Source organism: Seriola lalandi, unplaced genomic scaffold (assembly GCF_002814215.2).
Source record: "Seriola lalandi dorsalis isolate HSWRI2012SDOR001 ecotype SW California unplaced genomic scaffold, Sedor1 jcf7180002054483, whole genome shotgun sequence".
In the NCBI taxonomy this organism is placed as follows: domain Eukaryota; kingdom Metazoa; phylum Chordata; class Actinopteri; order Carangiformes; family Carangidae; genus Seriola; species Seriola lalandi.
In genome coordinates this window covers 403,133-421,686 of record NW_019525036.1, presented here as the reverse complement: position 1 = coordinate 421,686, position 18,554 = coordinate 403,133, and the positions used below count along the sequence as shown (strand labels likewise).

At 44.3% G+C, this 18,554-nt stretch overlaps 1 protein-coding gene across 2 annotated transcripts in view; it reads right to left on the bottom strand.

The window, feature by feature from the left end:
- The window catches only part of cacna1g (calcium channel, voltage-dependent, T type, alpha 1G subunit), a 119,715-nt gene extending 103,903 nt beyond the window's left edge, over positions 1-15,812 (bottom strand). The window contains exons 1-2 of one of the 2 annotated variants that reach the window (XM_087175700.1): positions 15,584-15,812; positions 6,115-6,248 (exon numbers count right to left, since the gene is read on the bottom strand). In XM_087175700.1, the coding sequence (XP_087031826.1) occupies positions 6,115-6,248; positions 15,584-15,676 (227 nt within the window). In that variant the 5' untranslated portion in view covers positions 15,677-15,812. The remainder of the gene's footprint in view (positions 1-6,114; positions 6,249-15,583) is intronic. The other variant, XM_023412584.2, reaches the window with a different exon arrangement.
- Positions 15,813-18,554: the final 2,742 nt, after the last annotated feature.

Sequence of the window (18,554 nt, the reverse complement as noted above, 5' to 3'; positions counted from 1 at the left end):
GACATAGAAATGAGAAGCAGGAGAGAGGATGAGGGAGGCCCAGCCTTCGGGGGAGTTTGCGTGAGGAGAATTCCCAAACTTTAGCTCAGAGCCAATCAACACGCAGGGTCGGAGTCGCGTGTTGACGCTTCGCCTCGTAGCTCGTGCTCCTGTTATCACAGAGGGTGAGCGTGTGTGTTTGTGCCAGAGCTGCCGGGCACATGAAGGATGGTACACACATAGCTTTCCAGCTACACCGCCTCCGAGACAAAGGCAACAGTGGCTTGGAGCATCTTGCACACACACACACACACACACACACACACACACACACACACACACTCACACACACACACACACGGACACACCAGACATAATGCCACCCAGAAAGACCTATAATAGGAAAACTACTCAAGACAGCTCGGGAATGTAGGACAGTTTCCACTGTTTAACCCCGTCCTGTCCTCATCTAACCTAATCTATCTGCCCTTCTGCTCCTCTATATTTGTGTGTCCATCTTCTGTCCGTCTTAGTCACTCCACCCATCAGTCTCCCTGAGAGCTACTGCACTGTTGGAAAGTAGCTCCCACTCCCACAGCTGACAGATGGATAGGAAGGGATGGATGAGTGATAAATCCTGCTAGAAAATCAATAGTGAGACAGAACCTGAGCGGCGTATATTCATCATGTCCCTGCCTGCGTTTCCATTTCACAATTTTCATGCAAATCATGACGGATATACGGAGAAAGGCTGAATGTCATTGGTCAAATCTTGATGGGGGGCCTCCAGGTTTCATGCTGGATTTGAAGCTGGGACAGAGGGGCCCCCCCCCCCGATGGCCCCTCATACTGGCACATCTTGCCCATGATAACTGTAAAAGCCCTTAAACCTCCGATAAAGACACGATACACACTGCATATGAGGAGTTCAGGGAACATCTGTAAATTGTAGCATCTCTTTAGTGCTCACCGAACTTCTGTGTTGCTACTGGAATTGGCTTTGTTCATAATTTTGCCGCTGCCTGCTAACACACCATCAACTGAACCAGAGCATCTTCTTTAAAATAAACTACGCTAAGCTGCTTATATTTGCCTTGTTGTTGTTTGTTTTTTATTTTTCACGAATGCTCCCTTTTCTTCTCCTCACACTTCATTTCAAAATGTGATGACACAGTGAAAAGAGTTTTTCACATCCATGAAATAATGAGTGATATGCTTAAATACCGGTAAGTAATGCATTCAGGTCGTGCTTTTATCCACACACCACCAGTCAACATGCTGCTCAACCCCACTGTCTCTACTACCATTAATAATGACTTTACTGGACTACACCACCTCTCCACCGCAGCAGCACGTCGCTCCATCATATTCTCTCCTGTCCCTCCTCACTTATTATGAAATAACCAGCCGTGCTTCCTCTCTCCTGACATTCCTTCGGTCACATATTGTTTACTTCCTATTTGCCTCCACATCAGTGAGCGCCGAGCCGTCACACCCGATGTTCCTCAGAAAATGAATTATTATCATCGTCACTGTGGATGCTCGCGCCTCTACATACAGAATGAAACGCGACGTGCGCCCGACTCTTACCGACCATTACGTGACAACCCACTTCATGACATTACTTGCTGTTTAGGCAGCGGCTAATAATGAGAATCTGATCGTATCAACTGAAGCGCATGTAGCATCAGGGAGACGTGGAGAGAGGGGAAACTCACAGAAACAGACAGATGGAGTGTTTTCATGCTGAATTGGAATGAAACCCTTACATCAGCAACACTTTCTGTCATCAACCCACTCTGCTGCTTATCTAACCCAAATGTTAACCAACTTATTTTTCACAGCCACGGTCGATTATTGAATATCTCTCTTTCTACTTGCAAAAATCAGACAGTATGAGGGAACTCTCCATTTCTGTTCCCCTGAAAAAAGCAGAAACATGTCAGAGGTCTTTATCTATGAAACTGTGCTCCTACGTAAAGCTTTAACACTTCAGAGTTCCCATGACCAAATGAGAAATCTAACAGCCGGCTGCTGCAGCGACGGGCAACGAAGCAAAACTGTAGTTTCCTTAAAACAAACGAAAAATAAAACACACCAATACAAACGGCTGATATTTAATAACACAATAACAGTAATGAAATGATGTGCTCGCTATCATCCCCGCCAGGAGTTCATTATTCTGTAACTGTAGTAAACTATGTTCACAAAAAGTGCTTGCAAAATGTCTTTCCTGCGTATGAAATAGTCGACTTCAAACAAAAACAACAAAATTAAACTCAGCGAGACAATTTCCTTGTGAATTTGCTAAAAAAACCTTCTTGATAAGTGCAGAGCTGCGTGTCCTGCTGCTGCCGCCTGCGATCGATCTAGATGTTTTTATATTTTTATGATGACTTGTGTGATTTCTATTTTTTATTTTTCTGTTGCATCTTGTTGCTTTTTACATATAAAGCATTTTATTATTATTTATTCATATCTCAGGGCAAAATGAGCTTTAAAGGGGGGAAGCCAACGTCAAAGTCTGTTTGCATGTGCTGTTTCAGGAGACGCCCCTATTGGTTGGTTGGAGGTCGACTGGCTGGACGTTCAAACCCACGTCACCAGGTGCATGCAGGTCCACTCTTGATACAAGTCATTTTGTCACAGTGCAACACAAAACAGAAAATAATAATAACCTACATTCTTGGTAATAAAACAGACAAAAGCATCAAAAATAAAAAAAATAAAAAACGCAGCTCTTGTTCTCCCTGGGAGTGTTTGCTTTCTGTGCACACTGGGACTTTCTCACCAAAAGCCTGAATTACTTTGGGAACAGGTGGTAAATCAACAGAGGCTGCAGGTTGCTCTTCCCTATTACAGCACTGTGATTTCGGTTGATAATACAGACACAGTTTTACACCAAAATTTACCTCGGTCAGTTGCAAACATTCTGCACACACTCCCCCCTCGACCATGCCCCCCCCCGCCACTGATAATCCGCAGCCAATCTGCTGACCCAGTTGTAGTGGGGCCATAATGTAGTGAGGAAGAAGCCAGGTGACAGCCAGAACAAGAAAATATAGCGGCTCACAGAGAGAGAGACGGGGGGAGAGAGGGAGAGGGAGGTATTGAGTGTATAGTGATTTTCTCATCTTTGTATGGAGAACATGTATAATGGCAGCAGTTATAGCAGCATGGGATGATGAAAGGTTTTTTATTTCACACATTATGTGTCAGTTATAGATACTCACTGTTTTTTTTTTTCTTTTTAAATGTCAGTTATCTAAACTGACCAAACACAATCAAAATGAGTATTTCCACGGTGTCTGTCCTCAAACATCAGACCAGATTTCGTACTGAGGGAGTCCAATGAAGCGATTGCCTCGGCCTCTCCTCCTCTCTCTGTTTGCCTTTCTTAGTCGATCTGTTAACCTCCTCCTCCTCCTCCTCCTCAGTTTTCCTTTCTGTGTCTCTTCAGGAGGAATCCAGCCACAGAGAGAGCGCAGAGCCAGATCGATGTACGAAGGATAGGATCCCCCAGTCTGCGACAGTAAGTGCTGGTACAGTCTGCGGTTTGGACTATTGACTGGGGCTCCGCTGCACTGATCCTTCAATAAAACCATAAATAATGAAAACACTCACTTAACAAGTCATTGTATCCAGAGCTGAGTCCTTAAGTGTAGCCTGACTCGGTTTACTTAAACTTGGGTTCAATCAGTTCTTGTTATGCCTCCGTGGCGGCGACGGTCAGAGCCGAGGGAAAGTGACTTCTGGTTCTCCGTCCATCCGTCTGTCTGTCCACGCGTACGTACGTGCGTCCCATTCTCGTGCACACGATATCTCAGTAACGCCTCGAAGGAACTTCTTTAAATTTGGCACAAATGTTCCCTTGGAGTCAATGATGAACTGATAAGATTTTGGGGGTCAAAGGTCAAAAGTTAAGGTCACGGTGACCTCAGAAAACACTTTTTACCCGTGACTCAAGATTTTATATGATTCTGGATAAACAGGGATGTGAAACGAGTCTGAGTGGAGGAGGCAGACAACCGCGAGGTAGGAAACTCCTATCTGCTGATTTTCTCTTTATCAACACAGCACAACATCCCTCCTGCACTCCTTCTATCACTTCACTTGCCAAAAACTCTCTGCCTGCACATTTTTCATGTCTCTCTCCTTCTCCACACTCCACCTGCTTCGCACAACCACGCCTCCGTCGCTCCCTCCTGTCGACAGGGGTGATTAGGAGGGGAGAGCGCAGACCTGCTGAAAAAGCAGCTTAGCTGTAATTATCATCTCGGAGAGAAACAAACAGTTCATCAGAGCCTTCCTCCACAGACCTAACAACTGTTGCCAGGATATATCAAATGCTCGACAACCAGCCGTTACCTAGGTTACCATTGTCTCCGTGTGGCTGGGGCTGTCCATACATATGAGGTTTTTTTGTTGAAATGGCGACATAGTGTAACCCATGAATCACATCAACAGAGTCTACACGACAACATGCGTGCTCACACCACCACCCGCACACTCAGATGTAAGCCAGCATCCAGGCACACATGTATCTGGCCTCCGTGACGTCACCCACGGGTGTCTGAGGAGCGTTTTTTGCAAGCTCAGAGTGAGCTGCTCCGCCGTCGCCATCTTGGCAGTGCATGACTCCGCCCCAACTCCGAAAAAAAAAAAGGGGCAAAGAGGTGGGGGCATGTGTGGAGCTGAGACCTCGGTTATGACATCATAGATTGTGCTTATTTGATGAGGATGAAAGGTCAAGTGAAACTTAAATAAATTGATGTAATAAGTTTATTATAATATTCTAAGTTACCGTTACAATACATAACAGTTTGCATTATGAAACTCGATACAGCAAATACTCCGTCTCAGCCTGCTCCTCATGCACAGTATATCCTCTCCTGCGCTGCTGCAATGACCCAGTTTCCCCAACAGATGCATAATAGTTTCATCTGTATGCATCTCTATTCATCAGAGCTATACCGCTGCCTGTTGCTGTAGTTTACATTTTAAGATCCTTTAATTGGTCTTCTAATAATTCAGCGGATTAGTGGCTGAACACCAGACATTAAGGTATTTCCCATGTAATTCCTTCTGGCGCTCAGTTCAGTTGCTAAATCTTAGCGACCAATAGGGAAGCAGCTATACATTTCCATGCAGATGTGTGGGTGCAGGTAGAGAGGAAAAGAATAGAAGGGGAGTAAAGGAATTTTACAGGTGTGTTACTGCATAAAGAAGTGGATGAAATGTATCTCATCTCTGCCAATGGAGGACACTGCACACTTTGACTGACTGACACACACGCACACACACACACACACACACACACACACACACACACACACACACACACACACACACACACACACACACACAGTCACAGACACGCACAGAAGGAAATGTGCCCTGTTCCCACTGATGGACAACAGAAGCTGTGGCAGAAGGATGGCATTAAAAACCAGCAGGAGATGTAGTGTGATGAAAATGTCAGACCAAAACCAGCAGGCCGTGTTCTGTAACATGTTTAATCAAATCACTGCGTGTGCATGTGTGCATGTGTGTATTCTACGTACGTGTACAGGGACAGATTTAAAAGGTGCAGAAGAACTTCTTAATATCTGATCTCTCTCTCTCTGTCTCTCTGTCTCTCTCTGTCTCTCTCTGTCTCTCTCTCTCTCTCTCTCTCTGTCTCTCTCTCTCTCTCTCTGTCTCTCTCTCTGTCTCTCTCTCTCTCTCCAGCTGTTTTAACAGATTCGAAGCAATTAGGAATTTAAGAGGGTACTTGCTACCAATTTCAAGTTAAAAGGATTTTACTGGACATTTAGGGTAAATCCATTTAATGACAAACCCAGTGGAGGGTTCAATGAAGTTGCCTGATGTTACTTAAAGAAAAGCCGGTGTCTCTGCGACACAATTACATTTACAGCCCGAAATATCGATTACATTCTCGTTCCTGCGTTCCCAAAGAGAGAGAGTTCCACGACTGACCATTGCTGGATTTAGTTGCGTTTGTGTGTGTGTGTGTGTGTGTGTGTGTGTGTGTGTGTATACTGCGTCTTGTGCAAGCCTCCAGTGCATATAATACTTGGCACTTGCCTGTGTGTTTGCGTGTGGGTTATTCGTGTGTGTAATTGCATAACTCACCCGGCCAAGACTATGAAGAAGTCCAAGCGGTTCCATGTGTCTCCGAGGTAACACTTCTTGCCAAAAATCCCCAGAGCCACCATCTTGATCACCATCTCAATGGCAAAGAACGCGAAGATGAAGTCGTCAAAATCCTGCGAAAAGAAACAGACGTTTTCATTAGGACTTAAATTATTCCCAAAAACAAAAAGGACAAAGATACAATCTGTAAAGTTTAACAGGATCAAAAGTTGCATTTGCTATTTGAAAGAACTTTAAATTTGAACCAGCTGATAATAAATGGCTGCATTTACAGCGGGATCCCACGCGGTCTCAGACTTTTTGACCTCACTGCTTTCAGCACTCAGACGTTATTACAGCTCTTCCTCTGGGGCACCAAACGATTGTTATCGAGAAATTTCACCGAAAAACCACAAATGTCAACCTCATGGTGGCGCTAGAAAGAAAGTCAGGGAATCTCCCAAAAACATTAGAATACATCCTCCGGGAGCAAAGAGTGTCTGTACCAAACTTCATGGCAACACATCCTGTAGTTGTTGAGATATTTTGGTCTGAACCAAAGCAGAGAGCGCGGCTACAGTCTGATAAGTGACCACCGCAACCTGTTCTCACGTGACTGTATTTCTGCACTTTGGTTACATGATAATAACATTTTCTGTCAAACCGCCATTTTTAAAGTCAAGAGCGAACCTTCGAGCTCGACTTCAAACAATTCTTTGCATTTCTCATCTGCAGTGTCTTCAGTATATTTTGTTGTTATGGGAGATACAGAGCAGCGTAACGATCAGCGGGCTCTTATATCAGCCGTATATTGCCTATTGAGAATGTCTGCCGTTAGTGTGACACTTCATTCATTTCTAACTGCATATACTCTGGAGTTAGAATCCCCCTTTCTCTTTTTGCAGCTGCAAAAGCTTTAGTGTGTCGCTCAAGGACGCGAGAGCAAACCGGACGCTCGCTGAAGGCAGGGTCCACAGGTCTAATGATGCTTTTGCCACCTTGCTGCCCTAACAGAGACTCCAGCGACAAATCGCTTCATATCCAGAGTATATAATGTAATAATCTGGAACAAGCCCCTCATTGCACTAATCAGCGCCCCTGCCCTCATTATATCTGCCTGGCGGTTTGATTAATTAAATCATTATCAGACAAGACTGAAGAAGAAAAATAAGGGGCAAGGATGAGGATGGGAGTTGGACGGGAATTAAACAGAACCTAACCTTGTAGCTCTTGAAATATGAAAATCAATAAATAAATTTCAAAAGGCAGAGGAGAAGGAATTGGAGATGAGGATGAAAAAAGTCAAAAAAAAAAATGAAAGAAAAATTCTGGAAGGAGATCAAGGCACAAGACACCCACTGATAGATGAGTCATCCAAACAAGAACACAGAGATGTATAAATATATCAAATCCTGTTAGCTTAGGCAGAAGCTAACCTCGCACTGCTCTGAGTTCACCGTCAGTGAAATGTAGACGTTCACACAGGAATGTGTGTGTGTGTGTGTGTGTGTGTGTGTGTGTGTGTGTGTATCTTCGGAGAGTGTTCGTGTGGATTTCATTCAGGACTTCGCTGCTGTTTCCAGGACGTACCACCTGGCAGTAGGTTCCCTTTAGCAAACTGCAGCCACTGGTTAACTCCCCTAATGTCGCTCACGCATCACTCAAGATGTTTTACACACAACTCAATTCCTCCAGGAGACACAGCGGAGGAGATTGTTCAGATCAATCGATGGTTTCTGTATTCCCATCAGAGAATTTGATATAAAACCCTGAGTGGACAAATGGGGAAAGCTCCCGGGCTCTTGTTTGTTATTCGTCTGTTCAGAAGATGCTCCGACCATGAATGACAGAGACACGGCATCAACAGTCTACTGCGAAAAATAACAACAAAGTGAAAATGTGTTGAAGTTACACGCCTTGATGCACGGAAGAGCCGAGCAGAGATGTTTACTGCCGCCAGAGCGCACGCTGACGACGGCGTTGCTTTCTCCTCTAATATTCCATCCTTGTATCTGCGCTCTCTCGTTTCATGAAGGTGGCATTTCTCTCCCCTCCTCTGCTCGGGAGTAATTACTCATCTATTTTGCATTAGCTGGAGCCTGCGTTCCCACAGAGCCGATAACATAAGAAAACCCCCTTATGACTCAGGGTGCTGGGGACAATATTCCTTACTGTCTCTCACACACACACATGCACTGTACATCCTCACAACACACACGTGTCAAGACATACATGTAAACACACATGCGTACTGTAACACATGCAGCATGTACGGAAGAGGATTAGAGCCACAAGTGAAATAAAATAAAAATTCCACGTGGCTCTAATTCTCTTCTGTCGACAGGGACTTTTGATAAATTGACAATGAGCTAATGTCGACTAGCTCAACCTTCTCTTGCTCCAAACATGCACACACACACACACACACACACACACACACACTCTACGCACAGCTGGGACTTCCAATTCATCGAAGTCAACAGGACACGCCGGCCTCAGGCGCTCTCACAGGAGCTCGCTGCTGCAGCGGCACATGGTAATAATGGCTCCGGAGTCATTGGACATTGATTCCTCCCAAAAACGTGAATCACACATCAATGCGAGTGTGAGACGTGTCACATGATCCTGATACACATAGATCACATGTGAAATCCAAACACACAGGAAAAGATTCAGTGACACTCATAATACCGAGTATTTACCAAAATTGAAATGTGAACGTGTGTGTGTGTCTGTGTGTGTATATTGTCACCATGGCTCACTGGCTGTGTGTCCATGTGGAGAGCAGGGAAGCCGAACACACACACACACACACACACACACACACACACACACACACACACACACACACACGCCTGCCTCCGAGGGAATATACACCAGTGACCTGTGCTGAATGGCTCACTGCTCGCACACCCTTTAATTTCTAACCCTCCTCTGCAGTTTCTCCCCCCGTGAAGAGACTCACACAGACACAGAATATTTTACCTCCAGTGGATTTTTGTGTGTGTGTGTGTGTGTGTGTGTTTTTGTGTAACTGGAATGTCTCCAAAAATATACTGAGACTTTTACATTATGTGGAAAAACAAAACTAAAACGTTCATTACGTTAAATCGCGCGGTTTAATCCCAGTTCAGAGAAGCCTCGTGAAATTGGCTTTCATTCGGCGTGACAGTCGCAAAAGTGTGAAATAGGCCCGACGAACGACGGCGGAGAATTTGTGATGAGTCAGCCCAATCTGAAAAACTCTTTGAAACAGTGAGGGACGGGAAAATACTGTTGCAGCTAAAATCAAGTGGGGAATCAGATAATGAAAAGAATAATTGAAAACTGAAACCATTTAATGGGTAAATCAAAAACTCAAAAACAGTTTAGAGGGAGCGACTTCTCATTCAGGTTTTGCATGTGTTGCTGTGCTTTATATTGTGCGTATTGTGGGAGGTTTTGTGATGGTTTGTCAATGAAACAGCGTTGGCAGTACAGTAAAGACTTTGTCTTTTGATATTGTGTAGGTGGCAGGTAACACAGCTCATCCTTCTATATTTATTCCAAACACACCACTGTTGCTGCTGCCAGAAATGGAAAAGCCTTCACTTCCTGTGCACCAGACGAACCCTGTAAAAAAACCTTCCAGACACTGACTGCAATTACAAAAAGCTCATGGCATGGGCGCATGATTAATCACTATTCACTAACTATTACGTCTCAGTTTACACATATCAAAATGCTGCAGACTGTTGGCTTTTTTTTTTTCTTCACCACAGACATTTTTAATTTAAATCACATTTAAGTGTCAATTAGGAAAAGCACAGGTGTTACTACCAACGTTAACGACGGCTCCGTTTCCCTCCAAGTGTCCCAGAGAGACGAGACAGTGACAGCGAGCGAACAACACCAGGACCCTCAATCTGACATTATGCATTTTGTTGTTTCACTTTAACAGCATTAATCCCCTACACCAGTGTTTCCCAACCTACGGGCCGCGGCCCTCTGGTGGGCCGCAACGGTATTGCAAGTGGGCCGACTTAATCGTTTGCAAAACTGAACAATTTTGAGAGAGTCGAGAGACGGATGGTGAATCGACAGGTGACCTAAATCTTTCCCCTGCTCTTAATTCGATCTTGAACGTTCGATTGTTACTCTTAAAATAAAAAGTCGTCTGAGAGAACGCGTGATTTGGCGTCTGTATTGTTCCGTTTTTTGAGATCCTGAAGGGGGCGCTGAGCTGGGAAAGGTTGGAAACCACTGATCTAGACTTGAGATATGCAACGTTTGTGTAAAGTCAATAAAGACGAGCCCATTGGTCGCTTGTGCAGCAGGTTATTTTGACCCGTAGTGACGTGTTGTTGCTAGGTGACATCTAGTGGCCGTAGTAATTACGACAGAGGGGAGCGGAGTTCGATTCCTATTTGAAAGTTGCACGTTGGTGTATGTTGTTTTCTATCATCCATGACCGTTCGTTAACCACATTGTTGTATTGTAACCATGACAACCAAAATTTGGGAAAATGCACGTCCGTTGCTCTCTGGCGTTCTTATCTGCTCACATCCAGCTGGACGGGATTCCCGCTGTATGTGAGCTACTGGCGTTCCTGCCGACTTCTATCGCTCTGATCTTTATCATATCTTTTTCTCCCACGCCCCCCCCTCCCTCTCTCTCTCTCTCTCCCCCTCCCTCTCTCTCTCTCTCTCTCCCCCGCTGGAAGTCATATCACTCCCCTATTAATGTGATTATGTCTCCCACAGTAGTGTGTGTGTGCGTGTGTGTGTGTGTGTGTGTGTGTGTGTGTATGGATTTTGATGTGGATCTCTTTTTTTAACATGAAGCATTTGTGGACATTTTGCTCAGTTGCTCAGTGATGTATGGGTGGATGAATCTTAATGTAAAAAATCCAACATGTTTATTGTAGTTTTTCATATTATTTGCTTATAATACATTACATTTGTCTCTCTCTCTCTCTCTCTCTCTCTCTCTCTCTCACCAAACACCAGCTTAGCAGCCCTGTCTGTGAACATCCATGCTACTTCACACATGGCCTGCCAACAAATGTAAACACACACGTGTCCACCAGAGACACACACACACACACACACACACACACACACACACACACACAAACATCAGCAAGCCGTATTGCCTGTTATCACCGTGCCAACATCACACACCCTCTCATCACCTCTTGATCATAGCCTTTATGTTGTAAGTGCACTCCATCACTAACGCTGAGTGCACTCAGGACACTCCCTAACGACTCTGCGGCTCACTCACAAATCCTTAAGTGTCACAGCAGTTATTAGACGCAGTGAGGTGCTCGAGCGTGAAGTGTTGAAGCGATGAACAATCAAAGATCTGCAGATCAGAAACATTCCTGTACGGGATTTAGATACCGCCATGTGTTTCTGAGCTAGCCCAGACCGCTGCGGGTAAACAATAAGCAATCAGGCAGAAAACTGCAGCAGCGAAGTCCACATGATAGCAAGCATCCACTCAAGGGGCACTGCTGGGGAGTATACAAGCCCCCCCCCCCAGTGAACTAGTTGGCAGAGGTGGTCTGTGCTGCTGGTGGCTGAGTGCAGACAGCTAGTAAAGACCTCGTTAACCAGGCAAGAGCCAAAAGCTTTTCTTCAGCATTTATGCCATAAAATATGTCTAAAATATAAACGTACATCCATTTCTAAAAAAATAAATAAGATAAAATAGAAAAATAAAAAAGTTCACGTGATCCTAATCTTCTTCCGTACATAAATATATACATATGTTAAAAAACAGGTGCCAAAAATTTAATGAAAACGTTCCCCTACACCTTCTCCCGAAAATAAATCTCAGCCACTATGTATGCTAATTTCACCTGTCACAAGTCTGAATGCCATTATCACAGGGGTCAGATGCTTTCAACACACACACACACACACACACACACACACACACAGGTGCGCTCACACAGCCAGGCAGACAGCCATACGTGCCGGCGAAGGCGCTGCATGCCTCATGTGGTGAGGACAATAGGGCAAGCTAACTGTAATCTGCTATTCAGTTGAGATCCACTCCTCACAGGTGGAGGCAGATAATATTGTGAGAGAGAGACTTTTCAGCTCAATCACCACCATTCATGGCAGCCGGCGTAATGCACACACACACACACACACACACACACAAACACACACACACGCTCATGCAGACACGAGCTCTGATGTTTCTTCACCCTCTCTGCACATGGCAGGCCTCTGTGTGTGTGTGTGTGTGTGTGTGTAAACCAGACAGTGTTATCAGACAAATAACATCAGTTGTTTGTTCAAATGGCTTAAATCAGCCGTTGTACAGATACATGACTAGTAGTCGACTTGTGGCAGACTGACGCTCTTTTCTGAAAGTCAGAAAAACGTGCAAAATTAAATTCTCATAATTAGTTGAATGATTAGATCTGATGTTATCCAGCCGTGCAGAGATCAATCTGAAAACAAGTGGGTTTAAAATGTCTTTCAAATGGCATCAAAACAAACTGTAAAAACGCCTCGGGGTAACCTTTCCACATCACTGACACGCCACTGACATGCCGAGCGGGGGGGGGGGGGGGGGGTCATCGTTCGTTCAGCTACACACTGGCCTGTGATCATTGCGCTGGCCATTAGCTGTGTCGGGAGATGAGAGCTCATTGGTCTGCATCAGAGAGGGTTCAGAGAGTTCCTCATTAGCCTGGACGCTAGGATAGCTACGCATCACCCTGGATCTGAGAGCTCAGCCACGAGCACGTGTCACACACGAGCACAGTCGCGTTCATGTTGCACTACGAGGTATTCTATTATTCTCATATAAATGTATTACCGTGGTAATTAAGTACGATGCTAATAAGAGGGGGGGGGGTAATTAAACACAGGTTGAGCTCATCAGGAGTCAAATCCAGTTAATTCAGTCTTAAGCATGACATCCTTTTATGGTTATTATATTCTTAAGGATATTTATTTTGTAGATCACATTATTTCACTGATGTTTATTGAGGCGATTGATGTATGTGATCAGGCAAAATGATGCGCTGTTCGTAAAACGGGGGCAATGTAGAGGCAACGGATCATTTGGGGCAAATAGGGCACAACACCAGCTGCTGGCAGCAGAAACTGAAGTGGTGCTGACTGACACAGAGATGAGTGAGATCATAGATGGATGCATGACATTAAAAATCCAAAGCTGTCCGCTGTCAGTTGGTGGATAGTTTCAAACTTATATAAAGGGCCCTGAGTGTGGGAAACAACAATATACATGCCCAAAGCTTTTGGCAATGAAAGCTGGGCCTGACTATCTGTTGCCCCGCTGCAATTTGATTGGCTGTTTGCCAAGTGCTGTTGTTGTCATTTGATTGTTGTTAGTGGAAGTTAGTATTTATTTTAGAGAGGAGAGCAACGGCAGTCGCTACGAACAGGGTGGACTACAGAGCACGAGTTTGAAACCTGAAGAAACTTTGAAGAAAATCTTGAGATGAAACACCGTCAGTGTTAATGCACACACACACACACACACACACACACACACACACACACACACACACACACACACACACGAGACAACCTGTATCCCTCATATCTACCGTTCATATGATGCAACTAGTAACTAGTAACTAAGTGAAACCAGCATCACATCACGCTGAACAGCCAAGGTGTTCATTTTAAATACTGGAACATCAAAGTACTGTTACAGCGAAATCCCGTCATGTGTGGAGGTAAATGTTGCACTTGAGAAGGTCGTGAAGTCAAACCGAGCTCCTGCGAAATAAAAGAAGGAAAAGATGAGACGTGAGGAGGGACTGAGGCAACGGCGTGGCGAGAATGTAAAAGTGTGAAAAAGAAAAGCAAGTGAGAGCGTGTGAACGGTGCGTTCCAGACGGTGAGAGACGGATCAAAGACGGACATGAGCACGCCACTGCGCGGGTTACGCGCCTTTTACGATCTCTTGACTTGTGGGTGTGGAGAGCGGCGGGGAGATTGAAATGCGGGAAGCGAGGGATTAATGAGAATGCATTTAACCTCCAGGCTCTACATTCATCTGCGCTCCAGACAGGAGAGCCACTGAATTAAATCACATCGCATATTGTTGAGCAGAGAAGATGGAGGGAGTCGATGGGCGCAGGTTGCCCTGGCAACGGCAGACTCAAAAACCTCGATTCTTCTCCTGAGCCTCCAAATTCATCTATTCTCTCCTTTTCTGTTCATTCATCTCCCTCCTTTCCTTTTCTCTCCTTTCCATTCCTCGCATTTCCTTATTTCATTTCCTTTCCTTTCTTTTCCTCATACTTCCTTTCCTCTTGTGCCACAGTTTCCTTCTCTTCACCTTTATTTGCCTTTCATTTAGTCTCCCTTTCCTTTGCTTTGCTTTGATCTCAGTTTCCTTTCCTTTCTAAGGCAACGGTGTGTTCCTTTTCATTTCGGAGAAACTAATCGTTAATAAAGAATGCGTCTGATCAGTAACTTGACTATAATATCTGAAAGCATTTGGAAATACTGGTTCTCTCTCTTTCTTCTTTTTAAATGATAGACACAGCGGGGTCCCAGAGTCTGAGACCACTCTCCCATCAGACTCGTGGACCCCACTCTATCTCATTTTGGAAATGAAACTGTTCAATTTCACCGAGTCAGTGGACAAGAAAATAAGAGGGACTTTGTTCTGATTCAATCTATTTGGAACCACTTTGCAAGCACATTATCCTTCCCCTGCACAAGATGAACAGATCTGTTCTACTGCGTCTCACTGCGCTCGATTCCCTCGGCAAACACAGGAAACAAATGTGTTTTCTATCCTCCGTTTTATTTTTACAACAAGAACAACAACAACGCTCTTCCATTAGTGTTTGCTGGGTTAAAGGCGGTCTATAAATTAATGGAAACACCTCCACACAATGTTGTTGTTTATTTTCCATCTCAGATAATGCAAATGGAGGGAGCTGCAGAGGCCAGATATTATGGAAATACTGTTTCAGTAGCTCTCTCTCATTTATATATAATTTATCTCAGTGTTTCAGTGCTGCGGCTCTCTGTATCTTGTCTGCCATGCAAACAGTGATTTCTTCCTTGCACTAACATCTGCTTGTTTTCCAGCCATTACTCTTGCATTTGTTGTCCTTGTCTAGTCGTGTCACATCTACGTGCGTGAGTGTTGTTTTCTGTAACGTGCATTTGTGTTTTCTCCTTCTTGATCATCCCGCTGGAAGGATCTCAGTGGCTCGCACGTATCAAATGAAATGAAATGAAATCCGTTGACGAATCGTTTCCCCACACACTGATTTATTTGTGGCGGCCAGTCGCTATTAGCCACCATATATTTATTTTCTAAATCATCTATGGTCACACTGCTTCTCCATCCTCTGCCCTGGGGCTGCAGGTGAACAGTGCACACACACACACACACACACACACACACACACACACAATATATGAAAAGGAAAACACACTTAATCCGCCACAAATCAAGCCAAAGACGTTCTTACCTGCAGGATCCGGCACCTCTCAGAGTCGCAGTTGCTGTCCTCGCAGGGATGAAACATGCCCAGTGTCACACAGTTCAGCAGGATCACCAGCATGGACGCTCGCTCAAACCATGTGGAACAACAGTTAAGGAATATAACACAGGCAGAGAATAATATGTCTTACAAGCAACAAGCAGAAGTAAAAAAAAAAAAAAAGTGCATTTCTCTCGGCTTTCTCCAGTGACCTCATTATCCCATTCAAATTTATAAACTGCATCATTTTGTCGGAGCAGTTTAAACGTCTCTTAAAAACCCAAGTCGCTTTCAAAACCAGTTTCTGAGAGGGAAAAAACGAGCCACGGAGGAATCCAGGAAGTAGGAACCCCCAGCAGGGCCTGATTTGAGTGGCAGTCATTGCTCCGATTTCACCCCGTTAACCAATGATCTGTCGGAAAACAGTTCAGGTCGTTAGCGAAGGGCGCGAGACAAGACGCTTTAAAGAGGCCGACGCTGAGAGACAGAGAGGAGGACGAAGCATGAATGTGACAGACATCTTAATGCACAGGGCACATGATCGACTGAAGAGAGATTACACACACACACACACACACACACACACACACACACACCATGACACATATGTGGGCTCCATGCACACACACACACACACACACACACACACACAATCACACACACACATATATTAGATTGCTACTGCATCCAGGCTGGTGAACAATGTTAGACAGAACAGGCCATCAAGTCCAAGTGTGTGTGTGTGTGTGTGTGTGTGTGTGTGTGTGTGTGTGTGTGTGTGTGTGTGTGTGTGTGTGTGCATGGAGCCCACATATGTGTGTGTGTGTGTGTGTGTGTGTGTGTGTGTGTGTGTGTGTGTGTGTGTGTGTGTGTGTATCAGTGTGTGATATGTGAGCTATAAGGAAATCTTTGCACTTCATCAGTGTATGTATGTAAAAGCGTGCACAGAGGCTGTGAAGACAAACGACCTGTCCATCCTTTATCACATTAGCGGCCACTTGCTCATTTATCCCTCTGACCCAGAATGCAGCTGGGTCAGCGTGGTCCCACAGCCGCCACAAAAAAAAAAAAAAAAAAAAAAGTGAGCACAAAACTTCATGCTGGTCAAAAACAGCAGCAGCAGCAGCAGCAGACGGCAAGCGGACACAAGTTTAGCGTTAGTTTAATGCTGCAATATCTTAACTGATCTCAGAACAGTTAAAGCCGAGTCAAGGACAGCTCCTCGCCGACGGGACACGGTCACGCCCACGAACATCACATGAACTATAGATACGATATTTCTCTGAAATGAAATATAATCACGATAGTCAGAGACGCATCTTAATCCATATATGATAGCGGACTGAATCTTAATATATGTTTTTATCTATATTAAAAAGTGAATAATTTATGATTTTCATCTCATTTGTGTTTATTTTCTTGTTTTTTTTCTGATCAGAAAGTCAAGTTATTTATTCAGGCATCAAATCACTGGACTACTGTTTAAAACATCAGTCTTTATATTAGTCTTTTAGGCCTGTCGTCTCTGTTGTCTCTGTAATAAAGATGTAAAATGCCTAAAAATACCTTGAATCATTTATTATTCACTTAGTTACTGTCTCTGCTGTGACAGCGGCTCCTCGTCCACCAACCCTCAACCTCCAAACCTTTTATTTTACGCCTCGCTAAATAAAAAGGCCACACTACCTCCTGCGTTCGCCCTAAACATTGGCACTGGACATAAATCATGTGCTGCAGGATCATCCATTTTTGAACGTAAGGAGGGAATGAAAGGACAGAATGTGATACTGTGATAGTGGTACTTCCTATACAGTATTGAACAGGAGTATTGAATAATAGATGCAGGCTGATATTTGAGTCTGTGACCAGAAGGAACCTCGGCAGCATCATTTGGGTAAAGACGGTGGCGTCTGGAAGGCAGCACTGGGTTGCGTCACACACTGGAGGATGCACACAAAGTTGTGTGAGTCCAAAGGGATGCAATTAAAAAGATCCGTCAGTATGGAGAGCGGGATCATTAAACAGGAAACAAAAAAAAGCCAGACACTCAGGTCTATAGTGTGAGAGCGGTGGCACTGGAAGTTGCAGGGGGTAAAAACTGTTGTTGACACACACTGATAACATCTACAAAAGCTCAGAGTAAAGGGCTGAAGGAGGCTGGGATAATTAAAAATAACGAGCCGCATGGGCTGTCCTCGTAAGTTACTGACATCAACCTTCGTCGGAGCTGGAGCGCAGCGTCATTTCAGTTCGGGAAAGTTTGAGTTCATCAATGAGATTCCATCAGGCTCGGGACCATGACACCTGATCACCTGATCACCTGACCACACAGCTCCAACACAGGAAGCACCAGGTCAACCGGCAAAACCTGTTCATTCACTGAGTTAATGAGTTGTTCTAAAAAAAAAAAAAGATCTAACCAGCTTTATTTTTCCCTCCATCATTAATAATGAATGAATGATATTTCTGATCGATTATTGCTACAAAGAGCAGAATATATTTTCTCCTGGACAACAGCTCTGCATGAAAAATGTATTATTGACCAACACCAGTATTCCTTATGGCCGCAGCTGCAACAGCCTGCATGAATAACACAACAACGTACAAGTACCGAGCACCAAAGGGTGCGAGGACCCGATTTAAATTCTATTGTTTCTTATTTTTCTTTTTCTCCATCAAAATAAAATGCTTTTTCTATGGGGCCTGAACACGCTTTAAAACTCATGAAACTTTCGCACAAGTGTCAGGAGGTTGTTTTGCCATTTTGAATTTAAAGACAAAGTAAAAAGTTTTTGCAAATTTATTCAAAAGGAAAAATTGAAATCACATTGACAGTGTGTCACGTATTGAGACCATTTGTTATGACATTTAGCTGAAGAGCCTCTCGTTTCTCTTCACCATCTTTGAGATGTTTCTACACCTTGATTTCAGTGTAGACTGATGAGGGGAAGTGCTTTTT